The following is an 18,398-nucleotide window of genomic DNA, read 5'->3' as shown; positions in this document are numbered from 1 at the left end:
GATCTTCTCAAGCCCTGTAAGATTGGATGGGAAGTGTCAGTGATCTGCCACCATCAGGTCTCTCTTCATGTTCTATGGGGTTTAAGTCTGGGCTTTGGTTGGACCACTCAAGGTCAGTCAGAGACTTGTCCTGAAGTCCTTCAAGTGTTGTCTCGGCTGTTTGGGTTGTTGCTGAAAAATGAACCGTCAGCCCAGTCTCAGGTCTTGTGAAGTCTGGAGCAGGTTTTCTTCTCTGTATTTGGCTGCGTGCTGCCTTCCCTCGATTCTGACCACTCTCCTGAAAGAATGTGGCCATATGTGGCTCAGACCCTTCTGAATGTGGTCTGAGTGATCAGATCTCAAATGTCAGTGCATCTTAGGTGGATACACCTGGTCTTAGAGACGCATGTTAATGTGAGGTATGAACCGGTCCTCTGTTACAGTGAGGTTGGGTCCTTGGTCTCCTGCAGGGGCTCTAGGGAGAGTCATTATGGTTCCAAACTTCTAAGTATTGAGGCCGCTGTGCTCCAGGGAACACTCAAAGCTTTATAAATGTTTACTATCCTTGACCTGATCTATGCCTCACTACAATTTTATTGCTGGGGTCTACAGAGAGTTTCTTGGACTTCATGGCTTGATTTTTGAGCTGACATGCAGTGTGAATTGTGGGACCTTATATACACAAATGTGCGCCTTTCTAAATTATGTCCCATCATTCAATTTGCCACAGGTGGGTCTAGTCAAGTTCTAAACAGAGACATTAAGGTTGCACCTGATCACAATCTGGAGTGCCACCGCAGAGAGTCTGAACAGCTTTTCATTTTTCATTTGCAGAAATTTATAAGAATATGTTTTCACTTTGTCATTATGGGTTACTCAGACTAGAGTGATGGCCAAAAATGGCTTTTTTATCCATTAAAAATAAATCTACAGTGTGCAAAAAGTGAAGAGGTCTTAATACTTTCTGAAGTGACTGTACATACAGTTTACTTACCAAAAAAGAAACAAATAGTCATGTACATGTGCACGAAATCCATGGAGGAAGGCAGGCATACACAAACACAGTAATGGCTTAACACGTGCACATGTGCACACACACTCACACACTGAGAACACATCTGCCCTGTAAGAGACCCAGAGTAGGACACTGCCAGCTGGCTTCGTTTCAAATTTTCACCCCCTGGGATTGGTTCTCCCACAGGCCAAATATGGAAGAGACGTGTACCTCTGTCTTCCCCAATGGGACTTGTACACATACACACACACACACACACACACACACACACACACACACACACACACACACACACATGCACACACATGGATACACACACAGTGATACACACACCCAGACTAAAGTGCTCAGTAGGAACAAAAGCATTAGCCTTATGTGGTCACAAGGTGGCCAGTACTTAAGTCAAAGAGATATCAACCAGCACATCTGTGGTCGCTATGGAGACCACAGCCATTGTGTGTGTATGTGTGTGCTGTGTGTGAGCGAGTGTCAGGGTGTGAGTCTTGGATTTGAAAAATATCCCTCTCTGGTCGCTTCACCATGACAACAGAGAAGGTTCAAAGGTCAGAGCAATTGTGGTTAATCCAGTGGATCATCTGGGGGACAGACTGGGAGAGAGACTGAGCGACAGAGTGGGTGGAAGTGGGCGAGAGAGGATCTTTATAGTGCGGAAGCGAGAGAGAGAGAGAGAGAGAGAGAGAGAGAGAGAGAGAGAGAGAGAGAGGGGATCTGCTCAGATGAAAGAAATGTGGGGGAGTGATCAGTCGAGAGAAACCCAGTCTTTGAGCAGTATTTATCCTTTGTTGGTTATGGACCAAAGCTTGTTTCTATTTTATGAAATTTGAAGTTTGCCCACAACTAATTAACACATCTCAGAATATGACTGAGCTATAATGTGACATTACTATAATGACCACAATCCTGACACTGACACAGTACAGAGCTGCACTCAAGTGAAGAAGACTAATGATTATGAGGAGCTGACATCACTCCTGCCAGCTTGTGAGCTATAGCTAGTATATAGCTATATATATATATAGTATATTAGCAGCTAGTACCAAACCAGCCTTATAATTCCTGTTGAATTACACATTTACGTGTTACACATTTACACAATAATAACGCAAATATCATGAACCAACATTAATATTGTCTTTTCCGAGAGTCACTACACTACACTTGCAACTTAAAATCGACATTTTAAAAAACAAGGGAATTGTTCATTTCCAAAAGAATAACGATTATGAGCAGCTGCCGTTGCTACTGCCAGATAGCTAGTGAATACTAGCAGCTAATAGCAGTAACTACACTCAATGGAAAGTGGCTAAAGCCTGCTCGAAAAGTCCCTAAACGATGCTAGATAACGTCATACACTAATTAGCATATTCATGACATAATTGTATTATGTTAACATTCAGCCTAGTGTCAGCCAGTTTCAGCCCTCTGTCTGTTTGCTTCTCTCCTCTTCTCTGTCCTCATATACACAGTCATTTAATATAGCCGAATTCCCAATAAAGCTGTTCTCATTTATATGTTTTTCTTGTTCTATTGTCAGGCAATGGGACAAGTATAAAACAGTGACTGAAACGCCGCCATGACTTCATGTTAACCAGCAGTCACTCCAAGCCATTACCAAGCTGCTGTTCTGCTGCTAAAATCCAAACAACCGCAACATCGTCTGACAAAATCTCCATACACATAATTTAAGGACAACGGCGGTGTGAGATTTTCAGCTACATTTAACTGTAAAATGATCACTCTGTGAGAAAGTTAGAAGCGACAGAATATCTTTCTTATTTTTTCTCTCACACAGCTCATTCACGTCTGTCAGCTGCCGTGCAGACTAAACGTACTGCTCTGCCTCTCTGCCACTCACCAAACAGCTAAGGTTTGTTAAAAAAGAGACTAGATTTGTCGCTAGGTGCTTTTTTGAAAATAAAAGTCACTAAATGACATAACAACAGATAATATATACAACTCAAACAGAAAAGCAGGTTATCTAATTCGATTTAATTTTAATTTAATTTACCATAATGAAAATGCCATTCTTTTACCAGGACATTATTCATGTTTACTTAGCTGAAGGTCTGCATGGTTAGTGCATGTGCGATTGTGATGTCCAGTCTGGAACCAATCAGATTTAATCCCTAAGTGCATGTGTGTGTGTATGAATCTGTGTGAATGTGTGTGTGTTGAGAATGAGATGAGAATGTACGAGAAAGAGCTGACACAGTTCAATTACAGAAATTTAAATGGCTGTACTGTATGTGTGTGTCTGACTTGATTCTGAAGTTCTTGTCTATCTCACGTCGCTGGTAATATAAAACCATAAATTGTGTGAAACACGTAGCAGAGCAGATTTTATTTGTAATTCATCAGCCTCTGATGCTTTCACATGTCTCTCACCATGTGCACCAGTATGCGCTCTCCCGTGGGATGGATGGCCAGCGCCTCATCATACAGGCCTTTGGCTTCGTCCAGTTGACCCCGGAGCTCGGCCAGGCGGCCCCGCTGCAGCAGCACCGAGTACGAGTTGGGGAAGATCGAGCTGGCCTCAGTAAAGCAGAACTGGGCCTCCTTCAGCCGACCGTCTGCCATAAACAACTCCCCTGTGGTAGGAGATGGAGAGAGAGGAAGGGGGAGGAAGGGAGGGAAGGGTGAGAAGTGGGAGAGAATAGGAAGTAAGGAGTTAGAACAGAGGAAAATTAAATGAAAGAGATGAATAAAAGCAAGAAAAAGGTACAGGAAAGAGAGAGGAAAAGAGGATAATACAGGAGAAAAGGTGAAAGGATGAAAAGAGGTGAAGGAGGACAGAGAGGACAGACGGTGAGGGAGGAGAGGAAAGGAAAAGGGGGTAGGAAAAAGATGGGTGAAGAAAAGAGGGATAATCAGGGACAGAGAATGGAGGAAAAGCGTAGTATTAATTCCCTCAGTAACAAGTGAAAGTGACAGATGACTTAACTGTGAGTTCAGCAGCATCATATTAAAATGTAAACTGTGCAGCACTCAAATACAAACACAAAACACTACACTTAGACACACACACATATACACACACACACACACACACACAACACACACACACACACACACACACACACACACATACACAAACACACGAAGACAGTGTGAAAGAGAGAGTGGGAGCAGTGTAGTGCCTGGGAAGTCATGAAAGTCTTGCCTAAATATGGCCATCGCATACTAAAGCTGGCTGCCTCCTCTCTTTGCTGCTGCTGGGAAGATGAGGACAAACCCCAGACATACACTTACACACATGCGCGTGCACACACACACACACACACACACACACACACACACAACACACACACACACACACCTACACACACACAGACACACACACACACACACATATACACATTCACACACACACACACGCACACACACACACACACACACACACACACACAGAATAACGCCTACAAGCATTTCATTGTCCAATAAGCCCTCGGACACAGAGCTGACCAGAGGACCCGCCCCTGAGGAAGGAGCAGGCCACTGCGTGGACAGGATGCTGGAGCAGGGAGCTGTCAATCATTCTCATGAGTCGACGCTGGGTCAACACCCAGAGAAACCCTGAGAAAGAAACCCCTCGGCTCTAAACACAGAAAGCCCTGTGTGTGTGTGTGTGTGTGTGTGTGTGTGTGTGTGTGTGTGAGACAGAGAGATGGAGTGAACTGCACTGTGCAAATACACTGTACACGCCATCCGCTCCCGAGCGCTGTGTGAACCCATGTGTGTGTTTGGTAGCGGATGTTTTGTTTGTTTACCTGTGTCTCATAGATGCACAGATGGGAAATACTTAGCGCATGCATGCTACCTCTGTCAGATGAAAAAGAGCCATTTCCCAGCCTCGGGGTTCCTTTTCATAGCTTCATTTCAGGGAAAAAAAAGAATCACTGAATGGTTACGTAAGGCCTTCTCTTGCTCGTCACCTGAGCTCTCAGAAAAATAATTAGATCAGTGCATGCATGTATACAGTCCACTTATATGCTTACAGGTGTATGTGTGTGTGTGTGAGGTTACATACAGCTCAGTGTATTGGTTTTAAAGAGTCTTCTGTGTGCGTGTTTTTTTTCTATGTGGTCGATGAGGATGTGAGACTGAGAGAGGAAGTGACTGATATGAAGAGGAATGCTGGGAAGGAGAGGGGGGTTGGACTGGGGGTACGACTGGCTCAGCCTTAAGTGAGGGGACACACCCATGGTCTCACATGTACACACAAACACACACACACACGCAGAGTTTAGTGAACATGTTCTATTTAGCCTGTTCTCAGCAGAGGAATAGTAGGGTTCAAAGGTTGGACGTAGAAAATAACCTTCAAATTACACCAGGCCACAGGGGACGTGACCCCTCGGCCTCTCCACCCATCCGATCCTACACTGTAGCACACTGGTATTCTGGTTGCATCACTGCCTTTGCTCGGTTGCTATATGGAGTCCCATTCCCATGCCTCATCCACTCCAGCTGAGCAGATAGATGGAGTGTTGTTTGTGCGGAGCATCTCTCTACTCCTCTCCCTTCGATTCCTGCTAATGCTCCGCTCTCCTGTGAACTTCCACATGCAGACTGAAGGCTGAAGGGGTGGAAGTAATAGCCGTATGCATCACTGCCATTCTGCCCTTAATAGAGCTGTGGCTGCATGTACGCAGGTAAAACGCGGACTCCTACATAAGGTATGCAGTATTCAATGGGACTGGAATGGCTCTTATTTACCCTTGTTTGTGAAGGCTGAGGTACTAGAAAATGGCTGCAGTAATCACACTAAATTATGTAGTTTAAACAAGGTTACAAATACATCATGTCTGGCAGGAGTTGTTTTGTTGTATATCTATATCCCTTATGTTATAAAACACAAGATTTTACCAACTTCTATAGGTGACCCAGCTGAATTTCTGTGACTGCAGTGCTCAATATGTGAAAACAATGTGTGCTCACATTGTACATAAAGTGCATAAACATTGTCTGACACCCAAGAGAGATTGAAATTCAACTGAGCTTGTAAGCAGGTCAGTGTAAGACTGCACAGCTTCATAGTAGCATCTACACAACAACAATCGAATATTCTGATTTTTATTTTCTGGATATAGATTTGTCTGATGAAGTCATTCCTAACATGGAGGATGAAGATTTCTATCTGGACTGGGGCCTTCATTTTTGAGATACTTTTGACCAAAATGTGCAAAGGAGATTTTGTCATCCAGTCTCCTCACCCCAGTGCTCATCTTGTTTTCCTAAACCCCACCTGCGTTCCCAGGGCACAGGCTGTAATGACCTTCACTGTGTTGTACAATGTTTGGACACCTTTATGACTGATAGTGGACAGCCAGAGACAGTCTCCTCCATTGCTAGGGTAACCAAGGTTTTATAGATAAGGAGGTAGGCGGAAAGCCTAAACTTAGAGAATGTTGCCCAAATCTGGTCAATGTCAAGGATGAGCTAAGTAGGGAAAAGAACAAGTATCATGTAACCTGGGTAAGAACATGTGTCAATGTGGATTTTGGTGACCGATAGCATCTTCACACATTATTGTTTCGGATAAAGTTGAACCTTATATGTAGTGAGAGGCGGTAAAATGTTGCAACCATGTGACACCTGGTATTATATACCCATGGTCAGACAAGACATCTTCAGAACTTGGTTTGGCACTACTCTGATTCACATGCTGACTGTGTACTGCTCATCACTTTCTCCACGGCACATCAGCTGAAATATCTTAACAGCTATTGGATGAATTGTAATGAGATTCATGGTCCCTAGGAGATGAATCCAATGACCCTGGCGACTCCCCTGAAAATCTAATACTACCAGGGTCAAAACACCCACAAAAATAATGAGTCCCATTAGCTCCAGCTGCACTTTGTGTTTCGTGCTAATTAGCAAATATTAACATGCTAACACACTGAACTAAGATCCTATCTGCGATGCTACTTTTTCACTATAAACATAGTAACATCAGCATTCAGCTGAAAACAGCTTTGTACAAAATACAGCCTCACAGAGCTGCATACAGCATGGCTGTAGACTGTTATTTGGTTTTATTGCTGTTATCTTTCAAAAATAGAACTGGAGAACTTGAAAGCTTTCATTGTCTGAAATCAATGTTTTGTCTATTTTGCACTTGCCAACGGTATTATTATCCATACAGCTTAACAACACTGGGAAACACAAAACTATGGAGTGTGATGACTGTTGATTGTCAATTTCCAACAAAAGTTTCCTCATTGCCAACTTTTTTTCAGTTCACAGTCAATAAATACATGGGCAGAATTTCCCTGTTCTCTCAGTTCAACAGCCAATGAACTCCCATGTGGCACAGACTGTGATTACATGGTAATAGACTGACCCTGCACCTCAACCAAGAGTGAAAAGAAATTCCCTGTTGACGGAAGGAATTTCAAATCCAATTTCCCAAGAGATCCCACCCTCAAAGTTTGAAAATTCGTGTTATAGCGACGTGTATCACTGTCATACCAGCCTGTAGCCAAATGCGTTCCAGGGTGGTCCAGATGTAGGTGGGTCCATGGCGACGGGTGGAGCTGATTTCCGACACCTCAGAAAGCGCTGCTTCCAGGCGAGATACTGCGACTGATGACGGGCTCAATGAACCTGTGGGAAAGGAAGAGAAAGGACTGTTGTACTTTTTTAAGGAACAATAGAAAACTACATCCTGGTTACAATTAATAAAAAAATGTTACAGATACTGAATGACAAACACATGGAAACAATATTTTGTCCCAGATAACTGATAAAAACATTAAAATTCTGTTGAAAACCCTTCAATATGACAAGATGTATCATGTAACAGAGATCTCTTGATCATTTGCCATCAGAAAATAACACGATGACAGAATAGAGCCATGCTCAGGGACACAAACAGTCATTCTCTGTTAATTTTCAGAACATCAATAGATTTCCTGTGACTGAATGGCAAGTGTACAGACCCATGATCCGGTTGAAACACAGACGTGGAGGTGAGTCAGATCATTGATATTTAAACTGCACATGTTGCTCAAAGCTGGGTTGCAGACAGGCAAACATAGTTTGAATCCATAACAGGTCAAATGCTGGGGGATTTAAACTGACCTGCACATTCACCTTTTTCAATGGTATTTACCCAACACCAGAGAGGAAGAAAGATGTGTTTAACTTAAAATAATCAATTCAGCATGCTGCAGTCCAAATATGTACAGTGACAGGCTCTCATTAGAAAGACTTAAACCAGCAAGAGAGCAGACCAGTGGAGGTGTCCTGGAAGTCCGGCAGAGTCAGGTGGATGGAGGGTTTCCTGCCTCCGGGGCTGACCTCTGTCTTCTCAGCCATCGGTATACTGCTGCTGTCATCTGTCTCACTGCAACACACACACACACACACACACACACACACACACACACACACACACACACACCACACACACACACACACACACACACCAATGAAGACATGTACAGTACAGTAAAAAAAATACATAAACAAACACACTCACTAATACAAGCACAGATATAGACTACATACACTCACCTTAGAATTAGAAGCTTCTTTGAGACTTTTGCATCAACTTTTTTTTTATTAACATTTTGTGTAGATTTATTTTTAGATTTACACATCAATGGCCAATTAATGTTTGTCTCATTGTTCTGTAACTGAGTTTCAAGTGGGCCTCAACATTAAATTAAATCCAGATTTAGTTTTACAGTACATTTTTCAGTGCACAATCAAATAGAAAGCAGTATATATGTACATATGTATATGTACCCCCACCCACCCACCCACCCATATAATGTAATACAAACTGAAAATAATTTCTGAAAGAGCATCAGCCAATAGGAAAGTTCAACACTCGGCTGGACGACCAATGATGTCATTTCATCACTCACTCAGTCCCACTACACTCAGTATTGCTGGCCCGTAGCCTGTCCAGCCAAAAAAAGAAATAAAGGAGTGCATGAACACATGCACACACACACACACACAATAAATAATCAATATAATCAATACCACATCAGCAAAGGCTTCTCCCTCCTGTCTTCAACATGCATAGCTGTAAAAAAAAAAACGCTTGAGCAGTGAGGTGTTGCTCATTCTACAGTACACAATAAGACAGACCCCGCATATGCACACTCACCTGGAGCGGCTGACATCATAGCGGCTCTGCCAGCGTTGCAGCATCTCTTCACAGGTCTGCAGGGCAGCAGCCGGTCCAAACAAGGCCTCCTCCAGCTTCACCTTTGTGAACAGCAAACTGTATCACAGAACACACACAAACACGTTACTCGTCTGTGTTTGATGTTGTGGTGGTTTTTCATGTTTTGTTGCTATAACTTTAGTGCCCTTATACAGTAAAATATCTGCTGTTTTTGTACCCGTACGGAAATTAAACTGTAAACTGGACCCAAATACAGTCAAACCTGTTCTTATTGTCACTGATCACATTAGCTGGTATGAACACACACATTGTTAACAACTGTGGGTTTGCAAGACTTCCAATATTTGTCAGTGTCCACTAATGAAAAGAGAAACTTTTCTGTGGATGAGCATTGGAAACTAGCAGATATTATCCCAGTTGCTTATTTGGCTGTAAAAATAGAGACGTGTATAAATGAGCATACATGTACACAGTCATGTCCTTGTGGGAGTGTTTGGGCTTCTACAGTTGCTGGGTAAGTGCTTCGGGCCCATCAACATCTAACTGATGCATGTGGACTGAGGCACACACGGATCAATACAAAAAGAGTGGGGGTAAAGATAGTCATCAAGAACAAGCTGTAAGAGTGTGTGTGCATGTTTGTGTGTTTATGTGTGTGTGTGTGTGTTGTGGTGCGCTGAGAGGTTGATGAGTAGAGGCCATAGAATGTTTCCGCTCGGCCTTTTAGTTGACGACAACTGGTTAAGTGATGTGGGAGTCTCTGATGTGTGTATGTGTGTCTGTGTGGTTGTGTAGTAATTGCCAGAAGGGGCTCTCAGAGGATGCAGTCTGTCATAGGCATCACTCATCCATGAGTGTGAGGATGGAGAGAGAGAGAGAGACAGTGAGAGAGAGACAGGGAGACTAGGGTGTTCACCACATCTGACGCCCGCCTGCCTAGCTGTCCATTGCCTCCCTGTTGTTGAAGGCTCTTCCAATTATTCTGTACTCTCCTGTCAAGAGGGTGGGGGGAGGAAAGATGGAGGGACGGAGAAAGGGAAGGACGAAGACATGGATGAGGGAATGGAGAGAAGGTGAGGATCAATAGAAGAGCGGGATGAGCTCGTGTCAGGGGATAAAACTCTCAGTGAAATGCGCCTCGTTACCAACTCACGGGTCGGTGGATGACTGGGGGAAGGGTGTGTGTGTGTATGTGTGTGTGTGTGTGTGTGGAGGGTGTGAGGAGAAGATGGAGGGATGTTGGGAAAAGAAAAAATTGAAAGTGTATGTATGTGGGAGGAAGGGGGTTGGATTTTTTGACAAGCTGATGACAAGTGCTCGCCAAGGGACGTTGTATTAAGGATACACCTGCCAGTAGGGGTGCACTGGAGTATGTGTGTGATTTTGTGTGTCTCTAGGCTCCCCATTACCAGTGTGGCATAGTGTTTATTGGCATCGTAATGGTGTAAATCCATCCTCATGTCGAAACGTGACAAGGCGGGAGGGTGGGTGTATATCACACATACAAAGAACTGACTTCTTTCTTAAATTCGATTAATCTTTTTTTAACACAAATACTGATCTCATTCACTTGGTGTCACGCTGTAATCAATGAAAGTCTACACCAATGTTAACTCCTGTTTTGCTTCTCTTTCTATCACTTCTTTCCTTCTACTGAAGCTAGCATGCTAACCAGCTAGCCATTGCCCGTCAGTCTAGCGCCCAGTCTGGCCTGATGAAGTAGTGCTGCTCAGAGGGTGAAGCTTTCAAGAAAGCTGTTAATGCTCACATTGGCTATGCAGTAATAGCCAAACTTACAGATAGCTCCTTTAAAAGGTCTGTCTAGTATAAGTCTGTTTACAATACAGGACTTGTTTTCTCTGCAGGTTAGGGCAATGTTTGAAACTTCTCTGAAGTGGTCTGCCATGAGTACATGGCATCTGGTACATCATGGACCGATCTAAGTCATCCAAGGATAGAGTGTTTTCCACCTTGTTATTCACAACTCGATCACACACACACACACTAGTGTTTCCCTCGTAGTTCCAGAAAAATAGATTTCATCATGATTACAACACTCACAACTACACATCAGATTACAAAGGCTGTCATTTCCAGCCTCCTGGGAATGAGCCTGGTGTGTGCAAAGTGTAGTGTGTGAGGACGGATGACAGCGAACAGTGTAGCTCAGTATAAATGCTCAGTGGTGGCCAGCTAAGAGTAGTGAGTGCCAGCGTAAACTCCATATAAAAATAGCTGATAATGTTCCCTTGAAGAAGTGGTACATCTACAGTATTACTCACTCTGCACTCCCACAGATCAGAGTGTGTATTCTCTACAGGCAGACACACAAGTGCACACACACACATCATTCTCCAGCATATACTATATACTCGTAGTACATGCATAGAGATTAACACACACAAGCCCGTGCAGACATGCTTGCTTTGTAAGGCATAAGGCATAAGCCAGGCCTGCATGTGCATGCTTATACACACACTTGTACAGATGTGCACACACGCACACGCACAAACACACTTGCTCATGCTGCAACATCCCGTTAGATGAATGCAGAATCAAAGGCTGGGATTAATCATTCTCTTTAGTACAAACTGTGAGACCACGATCACTCTCTCTCTCTCTTGCTCTGTCTCACGCACGCACGCACGCACGCACGCACGCACGCACGCACGCACACACACACACACACACACACACACACAACCCTCCCCCTCTCTCTCCTCAACTCTCTCAATCTGTGGCAGAATCACATTTCACATTGAAATGTATGCCTGTTTACTGGGTGATTAAAATTTCAAAGAAAAGGGCGAAACAGAGACAGAGAGATAGAAAAGATGAGAGGCAAGGAGAGAGAGAGAGAGGACGAGAAAGGAAGAAAGAAAGAGGAAGAGATGGAGTAGGAGAGAGAGAGAGAAAGACAGAAGCCGGGGGTAGAGGATGTGGGTGAAAAGGAGGAAGGAGAAATTCGGTATGCTACAGTGAGCTGACAGTTTGTTGTGGTGCAGAGACGCAGTGGCTAACAAGAATCACACACATGCATGCATACTCACACAGACACACACGCACAAGAACACACAGTGACATAAAAACATGCATGTGCAAGATTACGATCTGGTGCACATGTACACCCACATCCCCCAGCACCACAACACACACAACTGTCGCGGAATGCCCAGCGCCACGCACAGTACGAGCTTTGATCTCAGATGCTCGCTCACAGGTCCAAAGCAAATGATATTCAATGAGCTTGTTACTGAGAAAACACCAACTCTGACTATCTCTCTCTCTCTGTCTCAATCTCTCATTTTCGGACTCTGGGATCTGCAACCCGGCCTCAGCCTGACACGTCCCGAGGGTATTGATATATTCTGGCTGGGTCTGGATTCATTTTCATTTGTATATTGCAGGTTTGGGTTTTGTTTAGGGCTACAGTAGTGATCAAATGTTAGAATCGAGCACTGCTTTCATTAATACAGTTACAGTAATACATTATTTGCAATGCATACTGATAATGTTGTCCTTCTCTCACTTGCAACATTCTTCTTTGCCTGCATGTAAGCAAACATGCACAGGTGTCATTTGGAGACGATCGTGTAGCTGTTTTATTTTATACCTTTATTGAAATCCTGAGTATAAGATTAATGTGTCTGTTTTAAACCTGCCTCTCAGCAGGAAGTTGGATCAACCAATGAGTTTATGAGCTTCATATATAAGTAGGGCCATGAAGCATGTTGTAGAAGTTTGGGAGACGTGCGCTGGTTCAATACATTTGGGCCTACTTGTATCCACAAGTCCACCAACTCCTGAGGGATATATCTGACTCTTTAGCTGCTAAATGTTTACCAGGTGGTTGCTAACTCACTACAACACTAAAACAATGAGCTGAAATGGTGTATGGGTTTCTCTCTATAGGAAACACTTTTCACATTACACATTTAACTCATTGTTAGCATAAAAGTTTCTATATTATATATTATAATCTCTCTCTCTGTCTCAATCTTTCATTTTCTTACTCTGGGATCTGCAACGTCTCAAGGGTATTGATATATTGTAATTCCGTTTCTTTATTACATACTATAACATTTAGTTCTATAATATAATATTCAGAGGTGTTTACTCAATTATTATGGACAGATTGATATAACAGCAAATTAGACCATTTATTTGTTATACTACTAAACTCAAACCAGTGGACTCCTTTATTTTGAGAGAGACAGAGAGACAGAGCTGTTAGTCCCAGGCTAGCTTTGGGCCCGAATCAATCGTGTAAGGTCAGACTAGGGTGGAAAATTCAGGCCCATGCAAAGATATACTGCCTAGAGCCCTCTCTAGCTCTCAGTTGGTTTGGTTAAAATTTGTTTTACTGGCATGCTGTAAAAAAGATCAATAAACCTTCGAGGTAACAGTACAGTTAATGGACATTCGGTAACAAGTCATTTTAATTCAGCTGTTCTGTTCAGCAAACTACAGATATGTAGATGTGCATGACCCTCTCTCTCTCTCTTCCTCTCTGACTCAGTGTCTCTCTACCACTCCATAACAACAGTTTGGGAACAACAACTGATGCTGCCTGCTCTACCCATATGACCTCATGGTTACTGGGGCGATGGGGATTCCTGGCACAGAGAGCGATGTGATTGGCTGAGCCTGGAAAAGAGCTCTTTAAATGGGTCAAAGCAGTCAAGTGTCTCTATGGAGAAGGTAGGTGTGTGTGTGTGTTTGTGTGTGTCTAAGTGTGCAATTGTGCATCTAGACAGTGAGAGAACAGATTTCATCTTCTAATTGTACATACAGCACTGATCAGTAAAGCCTGTGCAATAATGAAGCCATCGTCTTTCCTGCATCCTCCCACTCTGTCTCTGTGTTTTCTTCTTCCTGGCAGGCTCTTACATCCTTCCTTCCCTTCATTGTGTCAACACTTTTCTTGTTTTTCTGCATTTCCTCTCTCGTCCTCTCGCTCCTGATGTATGGATGTACCCCATCTGTCTGTGCTGAGACCGTGGAGGCCAACACTGACCCCAAATGGTTGTATTATGAAATGCTTTACTGGGCTTTGAAATAGGGAGAAAACGCATCAGAGAGATGATGCAACATGCTTCCATGTTATGGTTAGTGGGAAATAATTGGCCTGGAGAGTCAATGTTGTCTATCTCTGATACAATAGAGCTTCCTCCACAGCTAATCAAAATGTTTTTAATGTTTCTGTTGAGGGCGACTAACTGAAAACATTCCCGAGAGATAATGCAACATCTTTGGGGCATGTACAGCCACTAACCTGCCTCAGACAATTTCTATTTTATTTTCAATATGAATTCTTGATGAGACATATGACTTAACTTTTTTCAACCTAGACAAGAAAAAAATGGAGGAAAGAAATTCATAATTTTCACCACCTTGTGACTTTTTTTTGTTATAAAATTAACAACAAATCAACACAAAAAAGCAATTCAAAATTCAAGATGATTAAATATAACAGCAAAATATTAGCGTAAGCTTCCTGCACTTATCCCATATCCTTCTCAATAACTTTGATACATAAAGTCACATGATATTATGCAATAATACTATTCATAACAAGTATGCACATATTAAGTCTATGTCAAGTATGACTTGGCACGAAGGTAAAATGGCAGATGGATGGTTAGAGATACCAACCCTCAACCAAAAGGTCACAGGTTGAGCTCCTGCAACCGTGACGTGTCCCTTCAAAGTGTCGTAAAGTAAATGACTAAATCCCCGCATGCCCCCAAAATGATTAGAGTGTAAACATCCAAGTCTGTTTTACTATGTTTTAACCTGCTTAGCAAAGCAGACGGGTGAGTTTATGTGCTGGATGACTCAGTTCTGTCGGGAAAGCAGGACTGGGGCTCGGGTCAGAGCTGCAGTGTTAAAAGGGTAAGGGTGTATGAGGGGCATAGGTACCGCAATGCAGGCCTCCACTCTGGCACATCTAAATAAGGCGTCAAGTGTGTGTGTGTGTGTGTGTGTGTGTGTGTGTGTGTGTGTGTGTGTGTGTCTGCGCTTGGCCTCTAACACAGTAGAGTTGAGACACCCTATCCCTACGGAGAGGACTAGTGTTAGGACAGGGCCTCGCTGCACCACTCACTGGAGCTACTCTTACACACACACACACACACACACACACACACACACACACACACACACACACACACACGAAAAAACTCCAAACAGAAGTGCAGCAATCCTCCGGCACCTTATCCTTGATTCATCAACACTTCTACCAACGTTTTCTGTTGCGTGTGTGAGTGGGATGGTGTATTGGGTTTTACTTGAAGTTGTCAGGGTGCTGGCTGAGGGCCAGGCCCAAGGTGTCCAGGGCATGACGGTGGTGTTTCTGGGCGCTGAGCAGCAGGGTCAGCAGGTGGAGGGAGTGTAAGTCATCCCCATGGAGATTTAAAGCTGCCTGCAGGGGCTCCATGGCTGCCGATACCTGTCAGACACAAACACATTCTCAGGTATAATTTAACAATCTGCAATGTTTTCTAATAAATAATATCTGTTGTTGACAACATACAATATGTTTCCTGTTTGCTTTCTTATACCTGGCGCACGAGTGCCAGCTGCAGAGCCAGGTACATAGCAATCTGAGCATCCCGGGGGTCTAATGAGTGAGCCCTGTGGGGCGCAGAGAGACCAGTGATGTTAGCAAAGCTCTAATGGTTCTAATGGCAGGATATTAAACTTTTTTGATTACCATATATGTTGTAAACTTAAAAAACCTGGGTGTTAGTGGGATAAAATAATACAAAAACCAGTTGCATTTGATGTATTTTTATAGATTTAACTAGTCAACAACATATAAAAAAGTCAACAAGACCACAGCCATACTGTACTTGTTAGCAAGTTAACATTTGTCACTAGTTTTTCAGCTTTGAATGAAGAACCAAACTTACTTGCTCAGAGCTTGTAGTGCTTTTTTGTTGAATTTATTCCGATCTTCTTTGAGAGTAGCTGCAGAGACAAATTTATTTTTTAGCTTTTTCAAGCATTTTAACAGGAAACAGTTTATGTTGTATAAAATGGAGCAACACATGTACAACAAGTCCCCATACCTAAACAACTTTTTTAAAATGACACATATACCTATGTGACCCATAATATAGCATAAATACTGACAATGGACAGCTAGCCTGGCTAACACAGTTAGTTCCTGGAGCCTCTGCTGGTGTCCTGGCAACCTCACGGTGACAACACTCCAGGAGGTCACTGCGCCCAGCCAATAATAGTCTGGCACAGAGTGTCAAGGAAAACCACAACTTTCCATTTTTACACTTGAAAGATTTTGGCTTTGGCTGGCTTTAGACCAGCCATGTGCACAGGATAGATGTTTGGTCCTACTTTCAGTCGCTGAGCTAAACTAACCATCTTCTGGCTGTAGCTTCATATTTAATACACAGACATGAGAGTGGTGTCAATCTTCTCATCTAACTTTCAGCAAGCACGTAAATAAATATGTTTTCCCAAAATATTGAACTTTAAGATCTGGTTAATTTTATGCAACTAAACCACAAGGTTATGAAAGATCATTGACACAGTTAAAAGAAACCTATGTTGATTGCCAACCACATCCCTATGGAGGACCACAAGTTAGATAAATATTAATCCATCATAAATAGTTCATATTAAAAAAGGGTTTACAAAAGCAGCATAAAACAAACACCTCATTTACAAATACATTCATGTATTTATATATAAATAATGGACTTTAAAATTCTATTTGAAAATGCAATTTAAAAATTAAGTAAAGAACAGGATTCAAAAATTGAATTAAGAACACAGATTTTAATCAGACATTTCCCATTAGCCATGGGATGTAACAAGCTCTCTGATTGGTTGGAGAGCCTCACCACCTCATGCCTAGCTATCTTTTAACAACTGTTAGGGAACCAAGAAATCCCTTTTAGGAACTTCACTGTATATGTTTGTGCCAGAGCAGTTTGCCTTGATTTTCACTCTCTCTTAAAATAACCAACACTGATATATCAAAAGCTTTGGGGGACAGTGAAATGGAGCTCCGACCCTCAGAGAGTGTTGCACCATAGGAGACACCCTCAACGTCATCACCCACCCTGAAATTCTCCTTCCCACACCCCAGTTACACAAGTGCATATGACATGCCAGGGGATAGCCAGTCAGACAGCTTGTTACAGCTCATGGTGAATTTTCATTGTTTTACATCAGTTTACTAGTGCAAGACCCAAAGTGGCATGGAAAGGCTAAATGAAGAGGTGAGAAGCAAATCAAATAGCTAAAAGGAAAAGGAAAAGCAGCATGGAAATAGATATGTAAATGGGAAAGGAAATGACCCTTTAAAATGCCTGATTAAAATCTGTACTCTTAATTAAATTTGTGAATTTATTTATTTCTCTTCTTAAACTGCACTTTCAAATAGACTTTTAAATTCCATTATTTACTTATGAAGTCATTAATGTATTTTCTAAATGATGTACTGAATGACTGTTTTATGTTGTGTTTGTAAACCCCTTTTTAATTTGTACTATTTATTGAGGATTAATATTTAATTTGCAAATTATTTTTTATAATTCCTCTTTTTATTGCTTATTAAAAGATCAAATAATGAATTCTTTTGTAATTTAGTCTATTAATCTATAAATTATTAAATTAATTTGTATTAATACCTATTTTTATTGGACAGCTGGTTATCAACTAATAAATTATTACTATTTCCATCACACTGGTCCTCCATACTCTGTCCTCAGACTTCTGTGGCCTGCTGCCTTCGCTTCTGAGTAACAGTAACAGTATTTGCTTGTTTGGTAGTTTGTGTATCCATACCATCAGAGGCCTGTAGACTGTAGCAGAGGCCCAGAGCCATGTAGGCCCTGGGAAGAAATTCTCCAGCTTCCTCCCCCATAGACACCACAATCTGGGACAGAGCCCCCGCCTCCTCAAACTGGACACACACACACATACAAACACACAAGCTCAGTCATAACTGTATGTACTTCAGTGGGCAGGTAAAACAGAATTACTCTGCTATCATGCACAAATCCAGTTACATCATGAAACCAGTGACCTATAATATTGAAAATATTCTCCCAGAACCATTGTGAGGTACTGTGCTGTAAGCAGGACCTGAAAAATCCTCTCGTATATGAGTGTGTTTGACAGGAAAAGTCTTTGTAGCACTGAAAGGCAAATGAGGCTGAAGTGCAGCAGGGAATGGAGTATTGATGGCTGAGCCTGGTGTGAGTT

At 42.5% G+C, this 18,398-nt stretch overlaps 1 protein-coding gene across 1 annotated transcript in view; it reads right to left on the bottom strand.

The window, feature by feature from the left end:
* The window catches only part of ttc7a (tetratricopeptide repeat domain 7A), a 49,554-nt gene that overhangs the window by 12,487 nt on the left and 18,669 nt on the right, over positions 1–18,398 (bottom strand). The window contains exons 12-19 of the mRNA XM_056396240.1: positions 17,979–18,096; positions 16,076–16,133; positions 15,725–15,797; positions 15,452–15,612; positions 9,141–9,257; positions 8,254–8,366; positions 7,490–7,624; positions 3,401–3,603 (exon numbers count right to left, since the gene is read on the bottom strand). Coding sequence (XP_056252215.1) covers positions 3,401–3,603; positions 7,490–7,624; positions 8,254–8,366; positions 9,141–9,257; positions 15,452–15,612; positions 15,725–15,797; positions 16,076–16,133; positions 17,979–18,096 — 978 coding nt within the window. The remainder of the gene's footprint in view (positions 1–3,400; positions 3,604–7,489; positions 7,625–8,253; positions 8,367–9,140; positions 9,258–15,451; positions 15,613–15,724; positions 15,798–16,075; positions 16,134–17,978; positions 18,097–18,398) is intronic.

Source organism: Seriola aureovittata, chromosome 14 (genome assembly GCF_021018895.1).
Source record: "Seriola aureovittata isolate HTS-2021-v1 ecotype China chromosome 14, ASM2101889v1, whole genome shotgun sequence".
NCBI classification, from domain to species: Eukaryota; Metazoa; Chordata; class Actinopteri; order Carangiformes; family Carangidae; genus Seriola; species Seriola aureovittata.
Note: the sequence above shows the minus strand (reverse complement) of the source record. Positions and strands in the feature narration are given on the sequence as shown.